General features: G+C 43.2%; 1 protein-coding gene across 6 annotated transcripts in view; it reads right to left on the reverse strand.

Moving 5' to 3' along the window:
- The window catches only part of HTT (huntingtin), an 831,912-nt gene that overhangs the window by 748,785 nt on the left and 62,780 nt on the right, over positions 1 to 20,347 (reverse strand). For all 6 annotated transcript variants that reach the window (XM_033950363.1, XM_033950354.1, XM_033950401.1 and 3 more), the window contains exons 5-6: positions 13,911 to 13,990; positions 6,002 to 6,140 (exon numbers count right to left, since the gene is read on the reverse strand). In XM_033950363.1, the coding sequence (XP_033806254.1) occupies positions 6,002 to 6,140; positions 13,911 to 13,990 (219 nt within the window). The remainder of the gene's footprint in view (positions 1 to 6,001; positions 6,141 to 13,910; positions 13,991 to 20,347) is intronic.

The following is a 20,347-nucleotide window of genomic DNA, read 5'->3' on the forward strand; positions in this document are numbered from 1 at the left end:
ATTGCTTACTACACAGGTGGTTCATGGTTTGCTCCATAATCATTGCGAGCATGATTTTCTCTTTCTTGTTTACTAGCTTAACTTAGGCAAAGGGGCTCTGAAGGCTTCTTTATCATGCTCTCTTTTCCTATTGCCTGGTTGGCTTTGGGATACCACTGTATTTGGTGGGATGGGTAGGGGTGGGGAACATTGGGGTTGGTTGAGGGGGAGCGGTTGGATTTGGAAGAGGAGGGTGGGGAGGGAGTTGGGGTGTATTTTTTTTATATTCCAGTGTGTCTTTGTATAGCACCTTTTTGGTTTATCTCCAACCCATATAGTGGGGATTAATCTTTTGCCTCCCGGGCGAGGGCTTGGCGCCCGGGAGGACTTTACAGTGGGCATGTTGGTATGTGCTTATTCTCTAGGCAGTGAGTGGTAGGACCTTTAGAATACTGTCCTGGAATGTGGGTGGAATCACATCTCCTGTAAAGAGAACTAAGCTGCTTCAACGTCTCCAACACCACAAAGCAGATTTGGCATGCCTGCAGGAAACCCGACTTATGGATGCAGAACATGCCAAACTACAGAGAGGGTGGGAGGGACAAGTCATATCAGCTTCTTCGCCTAATAAGAAAGCAGGTGTAGCCCTATTAATGCAGAAAGGGTTCCCCGGCAGGGTGGAACGTTTATATGGTGACAACGATGGGAGAATTCTCGTGTAAACTTACAATGTCTGGTAAATCCTATCTTATTATGGTAGTGTATGCATCTAATCAATATGAACACAAATTCTTTTCCTCTCTGGTATGCCTTAGTCTTAGGGGCCAGACATCTCCACTGATATTATTGGGGGATTAAAATCAGGTGTTGGACCACGATTTAAACAGAACGGGACCGGGTCCTTCCCAACAACCTAGTATAACTAGGGGTATCCCCTTTCTCTGCGATACTCTAGATTTGACTGATCCATGGCGCTTATTGCATCCTACAGACAGAGATTTTACTCAACAGTCGAGGGTGCATCACACGTTTTCCAGAATAGATTATATATTGCTTTCTACAGCTTCCTTCTCCCAGGTTCATTCTTCAGAGGTGGGCCCTCTCTCTATATCAGATCATTGTCCCATTTGGGTGGATCTTTTACACGGGGATGGATTTCCTACTCAAGGGACTTGGAGATTTCCCTCCTATTTAATTAATAATTCGGGCTTTACCCGGTATCTTACTTCAAAGTGGGAGGATTATGTCACTTTTAATTCTCAACATAAGGATACCCCGTTATTATTTTGGGAGGCGGCCAGTCCGTTCTTCAGGGAGACATTATCTCCTACGTCGTGGCCCAGAGAAAGAGATTCTCTCAGGAGATTTTACGCTTGGAACAGGACTATAGAACCCTGAAGCGGGCACACATTGCACATCCCTCTTCTTAATCGAGGGAGGCCCTGACAGCGGCACAAGTTGCCCTGAACACTCTTCTACATGAGCGTACGCAGCGCTATTTTTATTATTATAGATTTCATTACTATAAATTTGGAAATAAATCTGGGAGATTGTTGACGAATTGACTAGACCTCGTCCCAATCGCTATATTCCTCGCCTCCTCCTTAAGTCGGGAGTGGAGGTGACCATTATGCCTGCTATTGCAGATAGCTTTCGCAAATATTATGCTGCTTTTTATTTCGCAAAGGAAAACTTAGAGGGACCTGAGGCCGGTGATTTGGCCGTCGCGGGGGTATCACGGTTGTCTTTTCCATATCGCTTGCATTTGAATCGGCCTATACAGGGAAAGGAGCTTCAGAGGGTGGTCAACCAACTCAAAAATTGTACTTCCACAGGCCCGGATGGATTTTCCTCCGAGTTTTACAAATTATTTCCTTCTCTTTGTGGTCCTTTAGTGGATTATTACACGGCGGCCCTGGCAGAGGGTGGGTTCCCCATGGGAGCGAATCACGCCCATATCACTTTAATCCCTAAACCGGGGAAACCAGAGGCCAATATTGACTCTTATCACCCAATTTCTCTTATTAATGTGGATATTAAGATCCTTGTTACAACAAGCCTCCATGGAACATCTGTACCATTCCTCACTGGACTCAATGTAGGGGCAAGAGTATTGTACTCGTTGGGAGCCATTTTGGAATACATTGACACTCAGACCTCGCAGCCATTTACTTAATGTATGATCTCCACTGGTATGAGACACACTGGACTGGAATATTTCTATTGCAGTTTGTGATTTCTGTTGTTGTTGGGGGGGGAAGGAAGACAGGAACGGGCGAGGAACTGGGCTGAACTATTGTATTCATTGCTTCTTGTTATACACTATGTTGCTGTTTGGTGTTATTTTTTTTGAAAACTTAATAAAATACATTGAAAAGAAAAAAACAACCCATGAGTACCTCAGTACGGGCTTAAGTTTAATACATTAACTCATAGGTGACCAGCACCAGGTTTAGAAAATCTTAATAAGTCCTGCCCATACATCATTCGGTCTCTATAATGATAAATAATTAAGGTAAATAAACACTCAGTGAGAGGCCTTAAGAGCAAAATAGAGGGCCAAAAAAAACAGCTCAAAAAGCCCCACCCTTAAAATAAATGATTTTTAAAAATACCAAAAGTGTTAAGTGCTAAAGTGCAAAAAAGTCTAAAAGGAAATTCTTAAATAAGTCCCAACACACAATAGTCACAGATCACAGTCCATTCATTAGACTTATCTGAATCCCAACAAATGATTGTCTCAGCTTGACAGAACTCCGTTTCACAAACTTCTTCAGGAGCTGAAACATCCAGTTAAATCCAAGTTGGAGACATATCACAGAAGAAATCTTCTTAGTTGACAAAAGCTCCAACCTCTAGCATAATAATGCCAATCATTGGCGTTATTATGCTAGAGGTTGGAGCTTTTGTGAGGTTTCATCGCACTGTCTACAATGTAACTCAGATCCTTTTACTGGGGACTTCCCTCCCCTTCAGATTCACCGTGCTCTGGAACAACCTTACCTCCCCTCTTCGGAACCTGAGTGCTCTCCAACCCTTCCGTAAACATCTGAAAACCTAGCTTTTCTCAAAAATCTAACACTCCCTCCTCATCTGACATCCTAGCCCTCTAACATTCTTCTTTCCTCCGATCTTCATCTAGCCCTTTCCTTGGAGTTCCTTTCTCATTACAATTCCTGTAAACCGTGCCGAGCTCCACGACCAAGAAGATGGTGCGGTATACAAACCTAAGGTTTAGTTTAGTTTAGTTTGGGCGCTAACCCCCGAGGCAGACTCTAGCATCTGATAACTGTGATTTGGATTATTCTTCCCAATATGCATCACTTTGCATTTGTCAAGCTCTGTCTCTAGCAGTATTCAAATCCAAGTTAAAACCCACTTTTTCGAGGCTGCTTTCAACTCCTAACTCCAACTCACCGTAAAATACCTATGTCCATCCTATCATTCTCTTTGCAAGAAACTCCTCAACCCTTATTTGTCACATTTGTCTGTCCTAATTAGATTATAAGCTCTTCTGAGCAGGGACAGTCTATATATGTTCCAACTGATCCAATAATAGCAACCATTAACTTTATTCCTTTCTTTCCCAGCATCTCATGCTGACTACATCTAATATAATAAAAGCCTAAGCCGCGCATGCGCACTCTTACCTGCATGCTCCCGTTTTCCATGCGGTGTAGGTCCCCGCAGGTAGGAGTGTGCATGCGCACTTCCACGCATTTCTCTCTCCCAAGGCGGATGTCGGCTTTGGGCGGCGCAGCAGCTGTTGGCATCTGCAGGCCGCCGCAGCTGTCAGCGTCTGCAGACCGCGGCGGCTGTCGGTGACTGCAGGCCATGGCGGCTGTCGGCGGCTGCAGGCCGCAGCGGCTGTCGGCAGAGGGCAGACGCGAGGTAAGGGGTGCTGCTGGACAGGGGAAGAGACGGGGGGGTAGAAAAAGGAAGGGAGGCCTACTGCTGGACGGGGGAGCAGGAAAGAGGTGGTGATGGACAGGGGAAGAGACGGGGAGGAGAAAAAGGAAGGGAGGCCTACTGCTGGACAGGGGGACAGGAAAGAGGTGCTGCTGGATAGGGGAAAGATTAAAAAAAGGGAGAAGGGCTTCTGCTGGATAAGGGGAGCAGTGAAGGGGTGGTGGTGGACACAGGGAAGATAAAAGAAAGGGAGAATGGGTGGACAGCCGAGGAAAAAGAAAGACAGAAATACAGAAGGAGAGAGAGAGAGAGAGATAAAGAAATAAAGACAGACACATATATTCTAGCACCCGTTAATGTAACAGGCTATAAGACTAGTTATGTATAATTCTAATGAGTCTCCTATTGAACTTAATAGTTTATTCTTATGGCTTCATATAATTTTTCTCATTCACTCATTGTACATGGATGCTTGTTGCTCCCTGCTTGCATTTGTTTCTGGCTGTACCATACTTACAGTATAATGTACTTCTGTTTGTAATTATAAAAATCTCAATAAAAGATTTTAAAATTGTAAAATTGGAAGTAAACAAATCATAACCATAATAATAAATCTCAGTAGACAGTGGGATTCCCCAAGGGTCTATGCTGGAACTACTAATTTTGAACAATCCTAACAATGATCTAGATATGGTAATAAATAATGAGATATTTAAATTTGTTGATGTAACAAAGATGTTCAAAGTTAAGTTGCAAGAGGATTGTGAAAAATTGCAAGAGGTCCTTGTGAGACAGAGACTGGGCATCAAAATGGCAGATGGCGTTTAATGTGAGCAAGTACAAAGTGATACATGTAGGAAAGAGAAATCTGAACTATAGCTACATGATGCAAGGTTCCACATTAATGACTTACTGCCAATGAAAAGGTTCTAAGTATCACACATTGAAGGCAGTTAAGAAATAACCTTTTGGAATTATTAAAATTAATAGAAAAGAAATGGGAAACAAAATGAAGAATGTTATAATTCCTTTGTATTGCTCTATGGTGCGATTGCACCTTGAATACTGTGTGCAATTCTGATCACAGCATCTCAAAAAAGATATAGAGAAGGGTGGCAAAAATGATAAAGGGGTTGCAACGACTTCCCTATGAGGAAAGGCTAAAGCAGCTAGGGCTTCTCAGTTGGAGAAGAGACAGGTGAAGGGACATATGATATGTCAATAAAATACTGAGTGCAGTGGAAAGGGTAGACAAAAACTGCTTTCCAAAAATACTAGGACTAGGGGAATGTTAATTAAACTCTGGAATTACAGGGTTTTAAAAAGGTTAGGATAATTTCCTAAAAAAAAAAAAAAGTCTATAAGTCATTATTAAGATAAGCAGTGGATTTTCCCAAGTCTATTTCTAGGAAAAGAAGCATAAAATCTGGTTTTCTTCTTTTGGGATCTTGCCAGGTACTTGTGATCTGAATTGGCCACTGCTGAAAACAGGATACTGGACTTGATGGACCTTCAGTCTGTCCCAGTATGGCAACACTTATGTTCTTAATCTTCCCTTTGTGCTATAGGCCATGTCCATGGTGAGATGACCTAAAACTGCTCCTAGAAATTAGAACCCTGTATAAAAAAAATTAAAAAACAAACACGGTATTCCCCACACCCCTCCATGTTTCAAAGGGAAAAGGAGAATGCAAAATAAGGAAACACAGCAAAAAGAAAATGTATTTCATTAATGTATGCTGATTTTTTTTTATATCTCCTGAAGAAAAATGATGTTCAAAACTATATTAGCTCCTGCCTTGGGTGTCTTGAAAAGCACAAGCACATCTTTTTGTCCATCCTTTGGGAAAACAGAATACTGAAATGCTGTCCATCATTAAAAAAAATAATAATAATAATAATGATGATGATGAATTAGACAGCTACTGAGTCAGTCACTAACTTTGTTTTCATGAATAAAAGTCATCCTGAATTGGAATACATTGTTTTACTGTTGTTACAGATAAAAGTGAATTACACTCATGTAAGAGGGCTGATTTTTTCAGTGGTCATTTTAAGGTGATATGCTAAAAAATGCAGTTTCCTGAATTACATTTAAATGTTTCACCAGTACCTTGATTTCATTGTCATTTGCAAAATTGCCAAAAGCAGCCATTATTTTTGGTATAGCAGCAGCCAAGGTCTCTTGTACCGATTCTTCATGTCGTTTGCATATTCGGGTCAGGCAAGGTAGCAAATTCACAAGGTACGGCCTATTGAAATAAATTACCAAGTCAGCTAAGAGAGATCAATTCAAAAGTTATCCAATACAAGCACATTCCTTATTATAGCATAATGGTACGTGGCAAGGATGGAACAGGCCAGAGTATCTTTTATTTCACACACAGTATGTTTGTAGTGCTCCTCAGTTTATATTCTCTACTACATTATGAAATATGCTTACTAAACTGTGATACGTTTTTGTGCTTACTGCACCTTAAGTACGAAACTTAAGATGAGGTAACTGCAAAGTAAATTTAGTACACACAGGAGATATGGCTAGCATCTGTTCTGCCTTTATTACATGAGCCCACAACACATGCCTCAACAAACAGCATGTATCCATCTGTACTACCTGCTGAGGCGTGGAATTTTAAGTCCCAGCACAATAATAATAAACAGACTATTGCTACACCAAACTTCCTTCTTCCCTCCCCAATCTGATTCACCCTAAACAGCAACAAACCAAACGATCTGTTCTTCCCCCACAACCCCCCCCCCACCATCACAACCCCTCTCTACTGAACTCCCCCATCTAGGGGCTTACAAAGTAGTCTACTAGAGCAGGGCATGAGTGACACCCTCCTCTGTTCCCACCCCACTAGCAACTGGGGTTCAAGCTTGTGCCTAATACCCCTAGTAGTATTTGCATGGTGCTACCACTACCAGACTACTGTAAGTTGTCATGGATATTACTTAGAACCCTAGAAGCTAGTGAGCAGGAGCAAAGGGGGAATGTTCCTACTTTGCACCACTAGAATACTAGGGAAACTGTGGTCAGTTATGTGCACAGGAGGCAGGCCAGAAGAATACAATCAGGTAAAAAGAGAGTAAATAGGAGAAATTGAAATTCCCCCTTTACCAGTATAAACAGAGTTTTGGACACTGGTCCCCAGAGCTATATGCACAGAGGTAGCCAGCTGCTTAAAGAAATTCTCTGCCACCTCCCACAAAACTATTAACAAAAGAGAGACAAGTTATTTATCCCTACTCTAAACTGCTTATTCTCCTTTCTCCTCAGTTATCTGTTCCTACTGAGGTACAGAAGTCAGGACCCTTCATGAAAATCAATCGTTTTCTCCCAACCTAAGAAGAAATGAAGCCCACAGCTGTACATCACAAGAGTTTTACTCTGTTCTAAAATTATTAGATTTGAAGACAATCAGTGCATGGAGTGTCATGATGCTCCCCAACAAGAACCAGAATATTATTACCCATTACAAATCTAATTTCATGCTTAGACACAGCATGGCACATCCTGATCTGGAAATGTCAAAATGAAACATCCACACTCAACACAGTTAATGAAACATCCACACTCAACACTTCCTCGTTGCTACTTTCGAAAAAGTTTCAGTACCTCAATTCCTATCACCCTCCAGAGCTCCATGGCTCATATGCATGGGTTTTATTTATCTGGCCTAATGTACAGGCGCCTGTCTCGTACGCCTAACACCACCTAAGTTTACTATGCTTATTCTCTGCTCCTAACCATGCATACTTTTCAGGTAGATGTCATTAGGCGTTGCTAGGCGTTCTAAGAATTCCATGTGGTAATCTATAATAATAAAACCCTTAGTTAGCGCATGCGCACCAGGATTGAAACTTCCTGCCTCCATGCCTCTGCATGCGCAGTACAATAGAACCGCCGAGCAGGGAAGCGTCTCAGCGCACGATAAGGGTACAGAGGTCTAAGGAAATAGTGAAAGGTGAGGTGGTGAGACTGGGATAAGAGGGAGGCAGGATCCGGGCATGGTAGAGGCAGGGCATGGGTGGGGTCAGGGTCAGGCTATAGGTGGGGACGGGGTTACAGAGATGCAGCTTTTGGGGCAAACCACTGCCAGCCTGCCCAAAGATTCAGTGCAGTGGCCGGGGAGGAGATAGGTGGAGGAGTCAGGAGCTGGAGAGAGTGGTCTAAGGATACCATGGGGGGGGGTCTGAATTGGTGCCGGGTACAAGAGAAAAGGTAAAAAAGGCAGAGAAGCTGGGAGGGGGTGGAATATAGGGACAGGAAGAATGGCCTTGGAGTTAAATGAAGGAAGGATAGATAGGGATAAGAGGCAAGGTCCGGGGATGGTAGCGGCGGGGCATGGGTGGGGTCAGGATCAGGGTACAGGTGAAGCTGGGTTTACAGAGATGCAGCTTTTGGGGCAAGCCTCTGCCAGCCTGCCCAAAGATTCAGTGCAGTGACCGGGGAGGAGGTAGGTGGGTCTGGTGTTTGGGTGCGGTTGGGTGAAAAGGGTTAAAATGGAATGGGGAGGGGGAGAGCTGCAGTACTGTGGGGAGGGGCAGGGGAGAGACAAGAGAGAAATTAGTCCTGGGGTGGAGTACAAGAGAAAGAGTAAAAAAGTAAGAGAAGCTGAGTGGGGGTGGAATATAGGGACAGGAAGAATGGCCTTGGAGGCAAGGGAAGGAAGGATAGATAGGGATGGAGTTGGGACTGAAAGGGTGATAAATGCAGTGGAGGATCAATGAGGGCCAAAAGGGTACAGAGGACTAAGGAAATTGTGAAAGGTGAGGTGGTGGGACTGGGATCAGTGGGAGTCAGGGTCTGGGTATGGTAGAGGTGGGGCATGGGTGGGGCCAGGGTCAGGGTATAGGTGGGAATGGGGTTGTGTCCTCTTTTTTTATCTTCACAAATATTGTAACCCTACCTGTATCGAGAATGCATACCAAAAAAAGAAACTCTATTAGTCTAATAGTGATCCCTGTTGACTGATTAATGGCTAACATCTATTCTAGCACCCATTAATGTAATGGGCTTAAACACTAGTTTAATATATTTTCTTTGATTGGCTGAAAATTAGTGTGGTTAATTACCACACCAATTTTAAAAAAGGTTCCATGCAGATTCTGACGTTTTGCATTGTTGGCATCCTTGATTAGTGCATCTAGCAATGTCTAATGTAGGCATCCTATATAGAATCTGGCCCAAAAATGTTCTCATCGTTATGCTAAGTGTCCAAGGATGTTGATATAATGTAAGAGACTCCAGAAGAATGGAGTCTCATTGTTTCACAAGCTAACTTAGGAACAGAAGAATAAAACATGGATGTCTAAACTGAACTGAAAAAAAATCTTGAGAAATAGTATAAACATAGTGCAATAGTGATAATTCACTTCACTATGAAGTGACAAAAATACACTTTCACCACTCTGTCACTACACTGTGCTAATTACTGGATATACTCGAATATAAGTCGAGTCACCCATTTTTCTTCCAAAAAAGAAGGAAAAATGGTTGACTCGAATGTAAGTCGGGTGGCTTAATATTCAAGTGCCCTGCCAGGTACTGCATCCAGCCCCCTTCCCTCCCTCCTCTGTCAAGCTCTGCACCCAGCTCCTTCCCTGCCAGGCACTGCGCACACACCCCTTCCCTCCCTCCTCTATCAGGCTCTCCACCCTGTCCCCCCTCCCTGCCCTGTCCATAGTACCTCCTCTGCCGCTGGAATCCCTGGTGGTCCAGAGGTGTAGCAGGCAGGCGCAAGCTTTCCACACTCCTGCCCCACTGCTAACCCGGTCAGTGGTTGCCCTGAGTTCTGGCTTCAGCCACTGAGCAATACTGAGCAGGAGCATGCTTTGGCGCTGCTGCTCAGCACTAAGTGACTTCCTGAATGGCTCTCATGAATTCTCATGAATGAATTCTCATGAATTCTCATGAGAATTTGCAGGAGCCATTCAACAAAGCCACTCAACAGTGAGCAGCAGCGCCAAAGCACACTCCTGCTCGATACTGCTCAGTGGCTGAAACCGGAACTCGTAGAAGCGACTGACCAGGTTAGCAGCGGGACAGGAGTGCAGAAAGCTTGCTCCTGCCTGCTATACCTCTGGACCATCAGGGATTCCAGCGGCAGAGGAGGTACAATGGACAGGGCAGAGAAGGGGGACAGGGTGCAGAGCCAGACGGCCCAGCAGAGGCCTGCAATAAGTCTGGGAGGCCAATCATCCTTCTTCAAGAGTGGAAATAGGGTACCCAGAGAGAGCATCCAGAATTTCTCCTTCCTCAAATACCTGTTGAGGGCACAGAGATCTAGAATTGGATATAGACCTCCAGTCTTTTTTCGGTATGAGGAAGTATTTGGAATAGATAGAACTCCTGGTCTCTCTGCAGAAGGGATACTGGTTTGATGGCATTGAGTTGCAGAAGAGCCAAGAGCTCTTGTTGAAGGAGTTCGGTCTGCTGAGAAATGAAAGAAGACTATTGTGGAGGATTGATTGGAGGTATGCTCTGCAAAACTTGAGGCAATTCTCCTGGTCCCAGCAGTGCTGAGTTAGCTGGAGGCTCTTGTGTTTGGGCAGTTTGAATGCTTGGAATGCTACAGCTAAGGAGCTGGACTTACCTGGGACCTGCATTGCGCAGGCTGGGGAAAGAATTTTGGAAAAGAAACTGTTTGAGTGAAAAAGTAAAGTTTTGGGAGTTGAATGAATTGTGTGGAGAAATCCTGAGCACTACACAGGATTTTCCTCTTAAGTTTGTTTTTTGGAAATTACATTTCATTTTGACTTGGCACATTCTGACTATTAAAACTATATATATTTTTTTTAGAACCATTGCTGTTGGAAGTTTGGGGGTGGGGGTTATATATAGTATTTCAGTCCCTGCAGGGTTGACTTCATTCTGAGTCACACACCCAGATCGATTTTTGCTGTAGCCACTAGGGGCACTGTTGAAACCTGCTTAGTGGCTCAGGTGGTAGCTACAATCTTTACAGAGTTGGTTCTTCCATACAGACCACTGTACATCGTGAATCTATTGCAAGGAATACATTATTACATTACAATAGTTTTTATCCTCATCATTTAAAAAGAGATTGTCCTCTTAGAAACAATGCCTAGATTGTTTTGGCTGTGAACCTCCGTAGAAACCTTCAGCCAGCACCCTTTTAAACATCCAACTTCTTCAGAATCCGGTCCTTTTTCTTTGAACACTAGCAATTTGATGTCCTGATTGATATGGAACACCAAAATCACTTTCAGCAGAAAGAAGAAACGGTGAACAAAGAGACTCTAGCTTCAGTAAATTTAAGGAAAAGCTCTCTGCAAGAAAAAGCCTGTAAATTCCAGACCTTGCTGAGGTAATGACCACCATAAAAACTGTTTTGAGTGTCTGATCCATCAAGGAGACTTCCTTTAGTGGCTCGTATGGAGCCTGGCTGAGACCCTACAAAATCATGTAAGATCGCAAGAAGGGAATGGATAAAAACATGTTAAACAATGAACAATCCAAATAGTGCAAGAATGCCAAACAAACATTTACTGGGAGCCTGAGAGCCAGTTTCCTAAAAGGAGCATTGCATATGTCCATTTGAGACACCAGCATAGATCTGCATTCTCAAGCCCTAAAACAAGAGTCCCACAACTTGGACTCTAAAGGAAGCCACTGAAAGTCCTTACCAAGGCCAGCCTGGAGAAAGGCTAATACCACAGAGACCAGAGCATAGAAAGGTTCCTCCTTTTCCTGGACACAACCAGTGTTGGAAAGTTTCTCAAGCCTTAATATAGGCCAAGACTATTGCTGGCTTTTCAGAGCGAAGTCTGAGCAGAGTAGTAATTATTACTTCTGAGTATCCCTTATGTGCTAATGCCTCGTACTCAAAAATCATGCCATAAGAGCAAAGCGATCCAGATCTTCTATGACCACTTGTCCCTGAGAAAGGAGATCTGGTTGCATTCATAGTCTGAGACTGGGGCCTGTCTGAAGACGAACTAGGTCCTTATAACATTTGACCTTGAGTATGGGATTTATTAGGTATTTTGAGTTAGTTGTCTATAGTGTGTATGCTTTCAAAGAAGAGAGTTTTGCTCTATTCTTTTTACATTTTTTTTATTTTGGTTGCAGCATATTTGAATTGCTATGTATATAACGTAAAAAAAAAAGATTTCTTCTACCTCGATACGGCCCGTGAGGTATTTGAACGTCTCGATAATGTCTCCCCTCTCTCTGCGTTCCTCGAGTGAGCGTCTTAAGAGAGGAATTGGTGGAAACACAAAGGAATTTGTGCGCCCAATCCAGAAGAAAAGCATCTGCCTCTTGACATGGCGAAGAGTATTGTATGGAGCAGAACTGAGGCAGCTTGTGATTGTGGGAGGATGTAAATAGGTCTATCTGAGGAGTCCCTCAAATAAAGAATATCTGATGCAAAACTGTGGAGTTGAGCGTCCACTCGTGCGGCTGGAGAAATCTGCTAAGTTTGTCAGCGAGAGAATTCTCTCCCTGAATATAGATCGCTTTGAGGAATATGTTGTGAGCAATAGCCCAGTGCCAAATCTTCTCGGCCTCTTTGGCCTCTTGACAAAGGAGAGAACCTGCTCCGCCTTGCTTGTTTATGTAAAACATTGCCACCTGATTGTCTATGTGTATTAGGAAGACTTGATTGGCTATAATATGCTGGAAAGTCTTGAAAGCATTGTGAATGGCCCCGAGTTCCAACAGATTGATGTGGAATTGTTGCTCTTGGGCGGACCAGTGACCCTGTGTATGAAGACCATCCAGATGAGCTCCCCAAGCATACTCGGATGAGTCTGTGGTTTTTAGAATGTTTGGAGCCTTTGATACAGCATGCGCAAAAATATGGTCCATGTAAGGCTCTGTGGCCCAAGTCTCTAATAATAAATACACTTTCTCAAGCTAAGTATCTTTTTGGATATGAATTATTGTGAAAGATTTTTTTTCCCAAAAATATGTGTTTTATGAGTATTGATGTGGATTCCACAGATTGATTCCACAGATTGATGTGATTCCACAGATTGATGTGGAATTGTTGCTCTTGGGCGGACCAGTGACCCTGCGTATGAAGACCATCCAGATGAGCTCCCCAAGCATACTCGGATGAGTCTGTGGTTTTTAGAATGTTTGGAGCCTTTGATACAGCATGCGCAAAAATATGGTCCATGTAAGGCTCTGTGGCCCAAGTCTCTAATAATAAATACACTTTCTCAAGCTAAGTATCTTTTTGGATATGAATTATTGTGAAAGATTTTTTTTCCCAAAAATATGTGTTTTATGAGTATTTAACTAAACAATATTTGAAGCCTATGAAGATTTAGGTGAATCACAGGCAGAGTGGCTCGTGTGAAACTAGTTAGCACTGAGGCTTCTGAAGACTATATCCTGCATGAAGACTGTAACTTCGCTGTTTATAACTATACATTTAGCGTTGAGCACATGTACAAGGTTATCATATACTTGTAAAGCACGTAACAGATGCATGCAACACCAAAGAGATACATAGGAATAAATGCAGAGAGCCTGGGTCTGGAGCACTTACTCCGAGATACCACTACAAACTGTTGCTACCTCTATGTCTTTACTTTAAGTATGTGGGAAGAAATGAATGGGTTAGGGAAAGAAAGGAGGCGCCTACTATTTTGTTCTAATCAAAATCTGAAGTCACTTGAAGTCTAAGTTGTGACTCTCAAGTCACACTTGTGACAAAGTTTATGAAGCACTGCCCTGGAGGGCAAAATGTCTCAAGGGTACATATGTACAGAGAGCCAGAAGAATCCACAGTATCAGTGCGATGGTTGGGCTAGATAGAAGTTGGTAGGGGTTAACAATGAGAATAGATACCTAGAAAACAAAGGGACACAGTACCACATCTAATAGAGTCCTATTTCAGTTAAGATAGAAGAGCTAACGAGAGAAATAGCCAGTTTAATTTTTCTCTAACAAAGGTAAAAATGACCAAACACATCCTCTGACCATATATTTTTTCAAGCTATTTTTAGTTGTCTTAAGATTGTTAATCTCTAGCATACATTACCTGCATTTTTGAGGACGAACAAGATGAGCAAGCTCAGCAAACCTCCAAAGAGCAGCTCGAAGGCTTCGAGAAGCACCATTCTAGAAAGATTCAGTGAGTTGTTAGTCTCTGTAGTCAACAATAATCACCTCCTTAGTAACCTTTGTTTCTATAGGGCCGACATTCAGACCAGGGGAGGCAGACCAGCTAACTCTCTAAATCAGTGCTGACCTCAGATATTCAATGCCGGGCCATTTCCGGTGACCAGCACTGAATATACAGTTTATTTTTGGTTGGCCACAAATAGATCTGTTATTTGCTCAACCCGATTTGGCTGCTGAACTTGGCCTGTCAGCGCTTAAATCCATGGTTATTGTGCAACATAGCCAGCTACGTTTAGCCGCCAATGGCTAATATTCAGTGGAGATAGCCAGCTATCTCTCCCTGAATATTGTCAGCCAGTCAAATGTTATTTAACTAACCGGGAGCTGTTCTTGGCTGGCTAAATAGCACTAAATATCGAGCGGACTCTCTCTAAATAGAGAACTGCGCAACATTCACAGCACAAAGGGAAAACAATTAGGCCAAGTTAGGCCCATGCAAGAGATCTAGATTATCCAAATCTACCCCCTGCTCAAAAAGCCAAAGAGCCATAAAGCAGTTACTTACCATAACACATATTATCCAGGGACAGCAGGCAGATATTCTCACATATGGATGATGTCATCCACGGAACCCAGGTACGGACAGCTTTTAAAGTGCATTTCCACTTTAAGTTTTCAGAAACTTTGTGAACTGCCCACACCACGCATGCACGAGTGACTTCCTGCCCAACGTAGGCTTGTTGTTCCTCAGTTCGGTAAGGAAGCTAAGAAGCCAACCAGGGGAGGTGGGTGGGTTGTGAGAATATTTGCCTGCTATCCCTGGATAACACCTGTTACAGTAAGTAACTGTACTTTATCCCAGGACAAGCAGGCAGCATATTCTCACATGTGGGACTCCCTAGCTTACTAGAATGGGATCAAAGGAGTGTTGGTCATTAAGAAAATAAATTCTGCAATACTACTTGGTCGAAGTGACCAAGTAGCAGCTTTACAGATCTCATCAATAGGAGTAGAACGTAAGAAAGCAACTGAAGCTGCCATAACTTGGACTTTGTGTGGTGTTACAATACTCCTGAGTTGCAACCCAGCCTGAGCATAACAGAACCATACAGAAACATAGAAAGATGACGGCAGAAAAGGGCTATAGTCCATCAAGTCTGCCCACTCTACTGACCCATCCTTTTAGGTCTATACCTAGTGACCAATTCTTCAGATTGACCCTCGTAGGGATCCCACATAGGCATCCCATTTATTCTTAAAGTCCAGCACGCTGCTGGCCTCAATCACCTGCACTGGAAGCTTATTCCAACAGTCAACCACTCTTTCTGAGAAGAAATACTTCCTGATGTCGCCATGAAATTTCCCGCCCCTGAGTTTGAGCGGATGCCCTCTTGTGGCCAAGGGTCCTTTGAGAAAGAAGATATCATTTTCCACCTCGATACATCCTGTGATGTATTTAAATGTCTCAATCATGTCTCCTCTCTCCCTATGTTCCTCTAGAGCACAGGTGTCAAAGTCGGTCCTCGAGGGCCAGAATCCAGTCGGGTTTTCAGGATTTCCCCAATGAATCTGCATAAGATCTATTTGCATGCACTGCTTTCAATGCATATTCATTGGGGAAATCCAGAAAACCCGACTGGATTCCGGCCCTCGAGGAGGGACTTTGACACCCCTGCTCTAGAGTGTAAAGCTGCAATTTGTTTAGTCTCTCTTCATACGAGAGACCCTTGAGGCCCAAGATCATCCTGGTGGCCATCTGCTGAACCGATTCGACTCGGAGAACATCTTTACGGTAATGTGGCCTCTAAAATTGTACACAGTATTCCAGATGAGGTCTCACCATGGTTCTGTACAATGGCATTATGACTTCAGGCTTCCTGCTGACGAAACTTCTATTGATACATCCTATCATCTGCCTTGCCTTAGATGAAGCCTTCTCTACTTGATTGGCAGTTTTCATGTCTGCACTGATGATTACTCCTAAATCTCGTTCTGCTGAAGTCCTAGTTAAAGTTTCTCCATTCAAGGTGTTAGTTCTGCAAGGATTACCGCTACCGAGGTGCATAACCTTACATTTCTTAGAGTTGAAGCCCAGCTGCCAGGTCGAGGACCATCTGGAAATAGTTCTCTTGGATACAGGCTATCCCAACCTGTTAGGATCAAAGGAGATGAACAGTTGAGGAGATGTTCTATTTGACTGAATTCACTGTAAGTAATAAGCCTAGGCTCATTTGCAGTCCAAAGTATGAAGGCTTGGGAAAGAACACTGGAAGCACAATTGATTGATTGAGATGAAATTCAGTGACTATCTTTGGGTGGAACTTTGGATGTGTGCGAAGCACTACTTTGTCGTGGTGGAAAACTGTAAAAGGCGGGTCCCACCACCAGCACTTGAAGCTCGATCACTCAACGAGCAGAAGTAATAGAGATGAGAAATACTACTTTCCAAGTGAGATATTTGAGATGAGCTGAAGACATTGATTCAAAAGGAGGCTTCATGAGTCTAGAGAGAACAATATTAAGATCCCAACCACTGGAGGCGGTATGAGAGGTGGACTGACATTGAACAGTTCTATCATGAATCTGGAAACAAGAGGATGAGCAATCAGAGGTTTACCGTTGACTGGTCCATGAAAAGCATTGATAGCACTAAGATGAACTCTAACCTGAGTTGGATAAATGGAGAAGATAATCCAATACTGAAGATATAGAGAAGGATGAAGCATCATGATGATGAAGAGTACACCAAGTAGAAAACTGTGTCCACTTCTGTTGCCTATTTCTCTGTGTCCACTTCTGTTGGTTTTCTGGATGCATCCAAAATGAGCCGGACAGGATCAGAAAGATCAGTGTCAGCTGAGGTCATCCCGAGAGGTACCAAGCTGTCAGGTGCAAGAACTAGAGATTGGGATGTATAAGAGATCCTTGACTCTGTATGAGAAGAGCTGGAAAGATCTGCAGGGGTACTGGTTCCTTGAGATTGAACTGAAGTAGAAGGGAGAACCATGGTTGTCTGGGCCACCAAGGGGCTATGAGGATCATAATGGCCGATTTTCGTTTGTGCTTCACTAAACATAGAAACATAGAAAAAGACGGCAGATAAGGGCCGCGGCCCATCTAGTCTGCCCACCCTAATGACCCTCCCCTATTTATCTCTGTGCAGAGATCCCACGTGACGATCCCATTTCTTCTTAAAATTAGGCACGCTGCTTGCCTCGATCACCTGAAGTGGAAGTCTATTCCAGCGATCACCACTCTTTCGGTGAAAAAGTATTTCCTGGTGTCGCCGTGCAATTTCCCGCCCCTGATTTTCCATGGATGTCCTCTTGTCGCCGTCGGACCTTTGAAAAAGAAGATTTCTTCTACCTCGATACGGCCCGTGAGGTATTTGAACGTCTCAATCATGTCTCCCCTCTCTCTGCGTTCCTCGAGTGAGCGTCTTAAGAGAGGAATTGGTGGAAACACAAAGGAATTTGTGCGCCCAATCCAGAAGAAAAGTATCTGCCTCTTGACATGGCGAAGAGTATTGTATGGAGCAGAACTGAGGCAGCTTGTGATTGTGGGAGGATGTAAATAGGTCTATCTGAGGAGTCCCTCAAATAAAGAATATAAGATGCAAAACTGTGGAGTTGAGCGTCCACTCGTGCGGCTGGAGAAATCTGCTAAGTTTGTCAGCGAGAGAATTCTCTCCCTGAATATAGATCGCTTTGAGGAATATGTTGTGAGCAATAGCCCAGTGCCAAATCTTCTCGGCCTCTTTGGCCTCTTGACAAAGGAGAGAACCTGCTCCACCTTGCTTGTTTATGTAATACATTGCCACCTGATTGTCTATGTGTATTAGGAAGACTTGATTGGCTATAATATGCTGGAAAGTCTTGAGAGCATTGTGAATGGCCCCGAGTTCCAACAGATTGATGTGGAATTGTTGCTCTTGGGCGGACCAGTGACCCTGTGTATGAAGACCATCCAGATGAGCTCCCCAAGCATACTCGGATGAGTCTGTGGTCAGAACTGCCTGATGTGGAGGGATTTGAATCAAAAACTCTCTGGAAAGATTTGAAGAGTTTATCCACTACTGCAAGATTGATGAAGTTAAGATGTAACTGTAATCTCCTGTGAGAGTGGGTTGAGAGCTTGAGACCATTGAGATGCTAGAGACCCAAGATGAAGTCTCACAAAGGGGATAAACATGGACCGCAGATGCCATGTGGCCCACTAGTACCATCATCCACCTAGCCAAGATGAAGGGAAGGTGATAAACCTGGTTGCAAAGCTGAATCAAATTGTCTTGTCTTTGCTTGAGGGAGAAACACCCTGAGTTGAATAGTGTCGAGCAGGGCTCCTATGAATTTTAGAGTTTGAGAGGGTTGAAGTTGAGATTTCGGAAAGCTGACTTCGAACCTCAACTGCTGAAGCAATAGGATTGTTGACTGTGTTGCTGAGAGCACCCCTTGAGGAGTGGCTTCTTTTATTAGCCAATTGTCGACATAAGGAAAAACCTGAAGACCTTGAGCCCTTATAAAGCTACTACCCACTACTACCAGGCACTTGGTGAATACTCCGAGCTACTGAGGAATTTCCTATGGGCAGGATGAATTGTAATGTGGGTATAAGCTTCTTTTAGATCCAGAGAGCATAGCCAATCATTCTGATCTAAGAGAAGAGTTGCCAAGGATAATATGAAAAACTTTTTCTTTACTAAGAATTTGTTCAGGCCCCCAAGGTCTAAAATTGGACAGATAAGCCAGCTACAACAATTTTGTAAAGCCCTGAAAACTCTGCTGTTTACACAAAACTTAAATGGCTTAACTATAGTATCAAAGAACTGATGATACTCCAGCTTTTTTTATCTTCTATGCTCCCTTTCTTATGCATTTTAGTCTTAATTACATGTGAACCGAGTCAAGCTCCGTTGGGAGATGACACGGAATATAAACTGAAGACTAGATTAGATAAGAAAATACCTTGAGTAAAAACCCAGATTCTTTTGAGCAGGAGGGACAGTCTCTATGGCATTCAGAAGAAGTAGAGATTCTATCTCCCGAAGAAGAAGGGACATTTGCTAAAGATTTAAATAAGACTCTCTTGGAGGATGCTCAGGAGGTGTAGTGATGAAATGAAAAGAGTAACTCTCCTGAATGACTATAAGAGCCCAAAGGTATGTTGTTATCAATGCCCAACATGGATGGTATAATTGGAGCTGACATATGATTGGCTGAGGGAGAGCCTGAGAGAGAGAACAGCAGCTATGTTCTCCATGAGCCCGTCAAAAAGACTGAGTAGGTTTTTGAGGAGCTGTTGATTGAGGTCACTGTTGCTTTTGCGTCTTCTGCTGAGGCGGACAAGAGACAGTAGGTTTGGTAGAAAAATGTCTCTGGTATGAAGAAGGTGGTTTAGATGACTGAGAAGCCAAGGGAGGCTTAGACTTGGTTTTAACCAAAGCATTCCAATTCTTTTCACAGTCAGTTTTTATGTGGCCACCTCAATGGAATCACCAAAAAGTTCTTTCCCCAAACAGGGAATATTAGCTAATCTATCTTGAAGGTTGATGTCCATATCTGAGACTTTCAACCATGCCAGGCATCTCATCGCCACTGACATAGCTGAAGCTCTAGAAGATAACTAAAAGGGATCATAAGCAGAGCTCACCAAATATGTTCTGGTTTAGGAAAGTGCGAAAGATGTTGTGAAATTCCTGAAGATGTTATGCAGGAATATATTTATCAATACTATTGATCACTCGCCTCTTCTATCCAGACTACATTCTATCGGGATCCATCATATCACACTAGCCTGGCTGTCCTCCTTCTTTAACAAAAGATTGCAGAAAGTACTATTAGGATACTCCATATCATAACCAAAACCACTCCACTACAGAGTTCCCCAAGGTGCATTGTTATCCCCACTCCTCTTCAACCTTTATGTCAAAACAGTACTCGAAATCACAGGAGAAATACCAAATTAAAATCCACTCATTTGCAAACGATATACAGCTCTACCTTCCCCTAGGCAAACATCGAGACGCACAAATCAAAAAACTCCATAGCTGCCTAACCGAAAGAACTGGATGACCGCAAATAAACTACAACTTAATGCCTCAAAGATCGAACTCCTCTGTATACACAAAGACACCTGCACATATCCCCGCCTATCCTTCTCCAAAGATAACATCCACAGAATAGGAGTGAACCTTGGCTCAAATTTATCACTCTCAGATCACATATCCAACTTAGTGTCTTCATCCTTCTACTACCTCCATCAACTGAAGTGCATCTTTGCTTACTTTTCAAAAAACGAGTTTGCCCAACTACTGCATGCATTTGTGTTATTCCGCTTAGATTATTGCAATGCACT

This window comes from Geotrypetes seraphini, chromosome 1 (genome assembly GCF_902459505.1).
Source record: "Geotrypetes seraphini chromosome 1, aGeoSer1.1, whole genome shotgun sequence".
NCBI classification, from domain to species: Eukaryota; Metazoa; Chordata; class Amphibia; order Gymnophiona; family Dermophiidae; genus Geotrypetes; species Geotrypetes seraphini.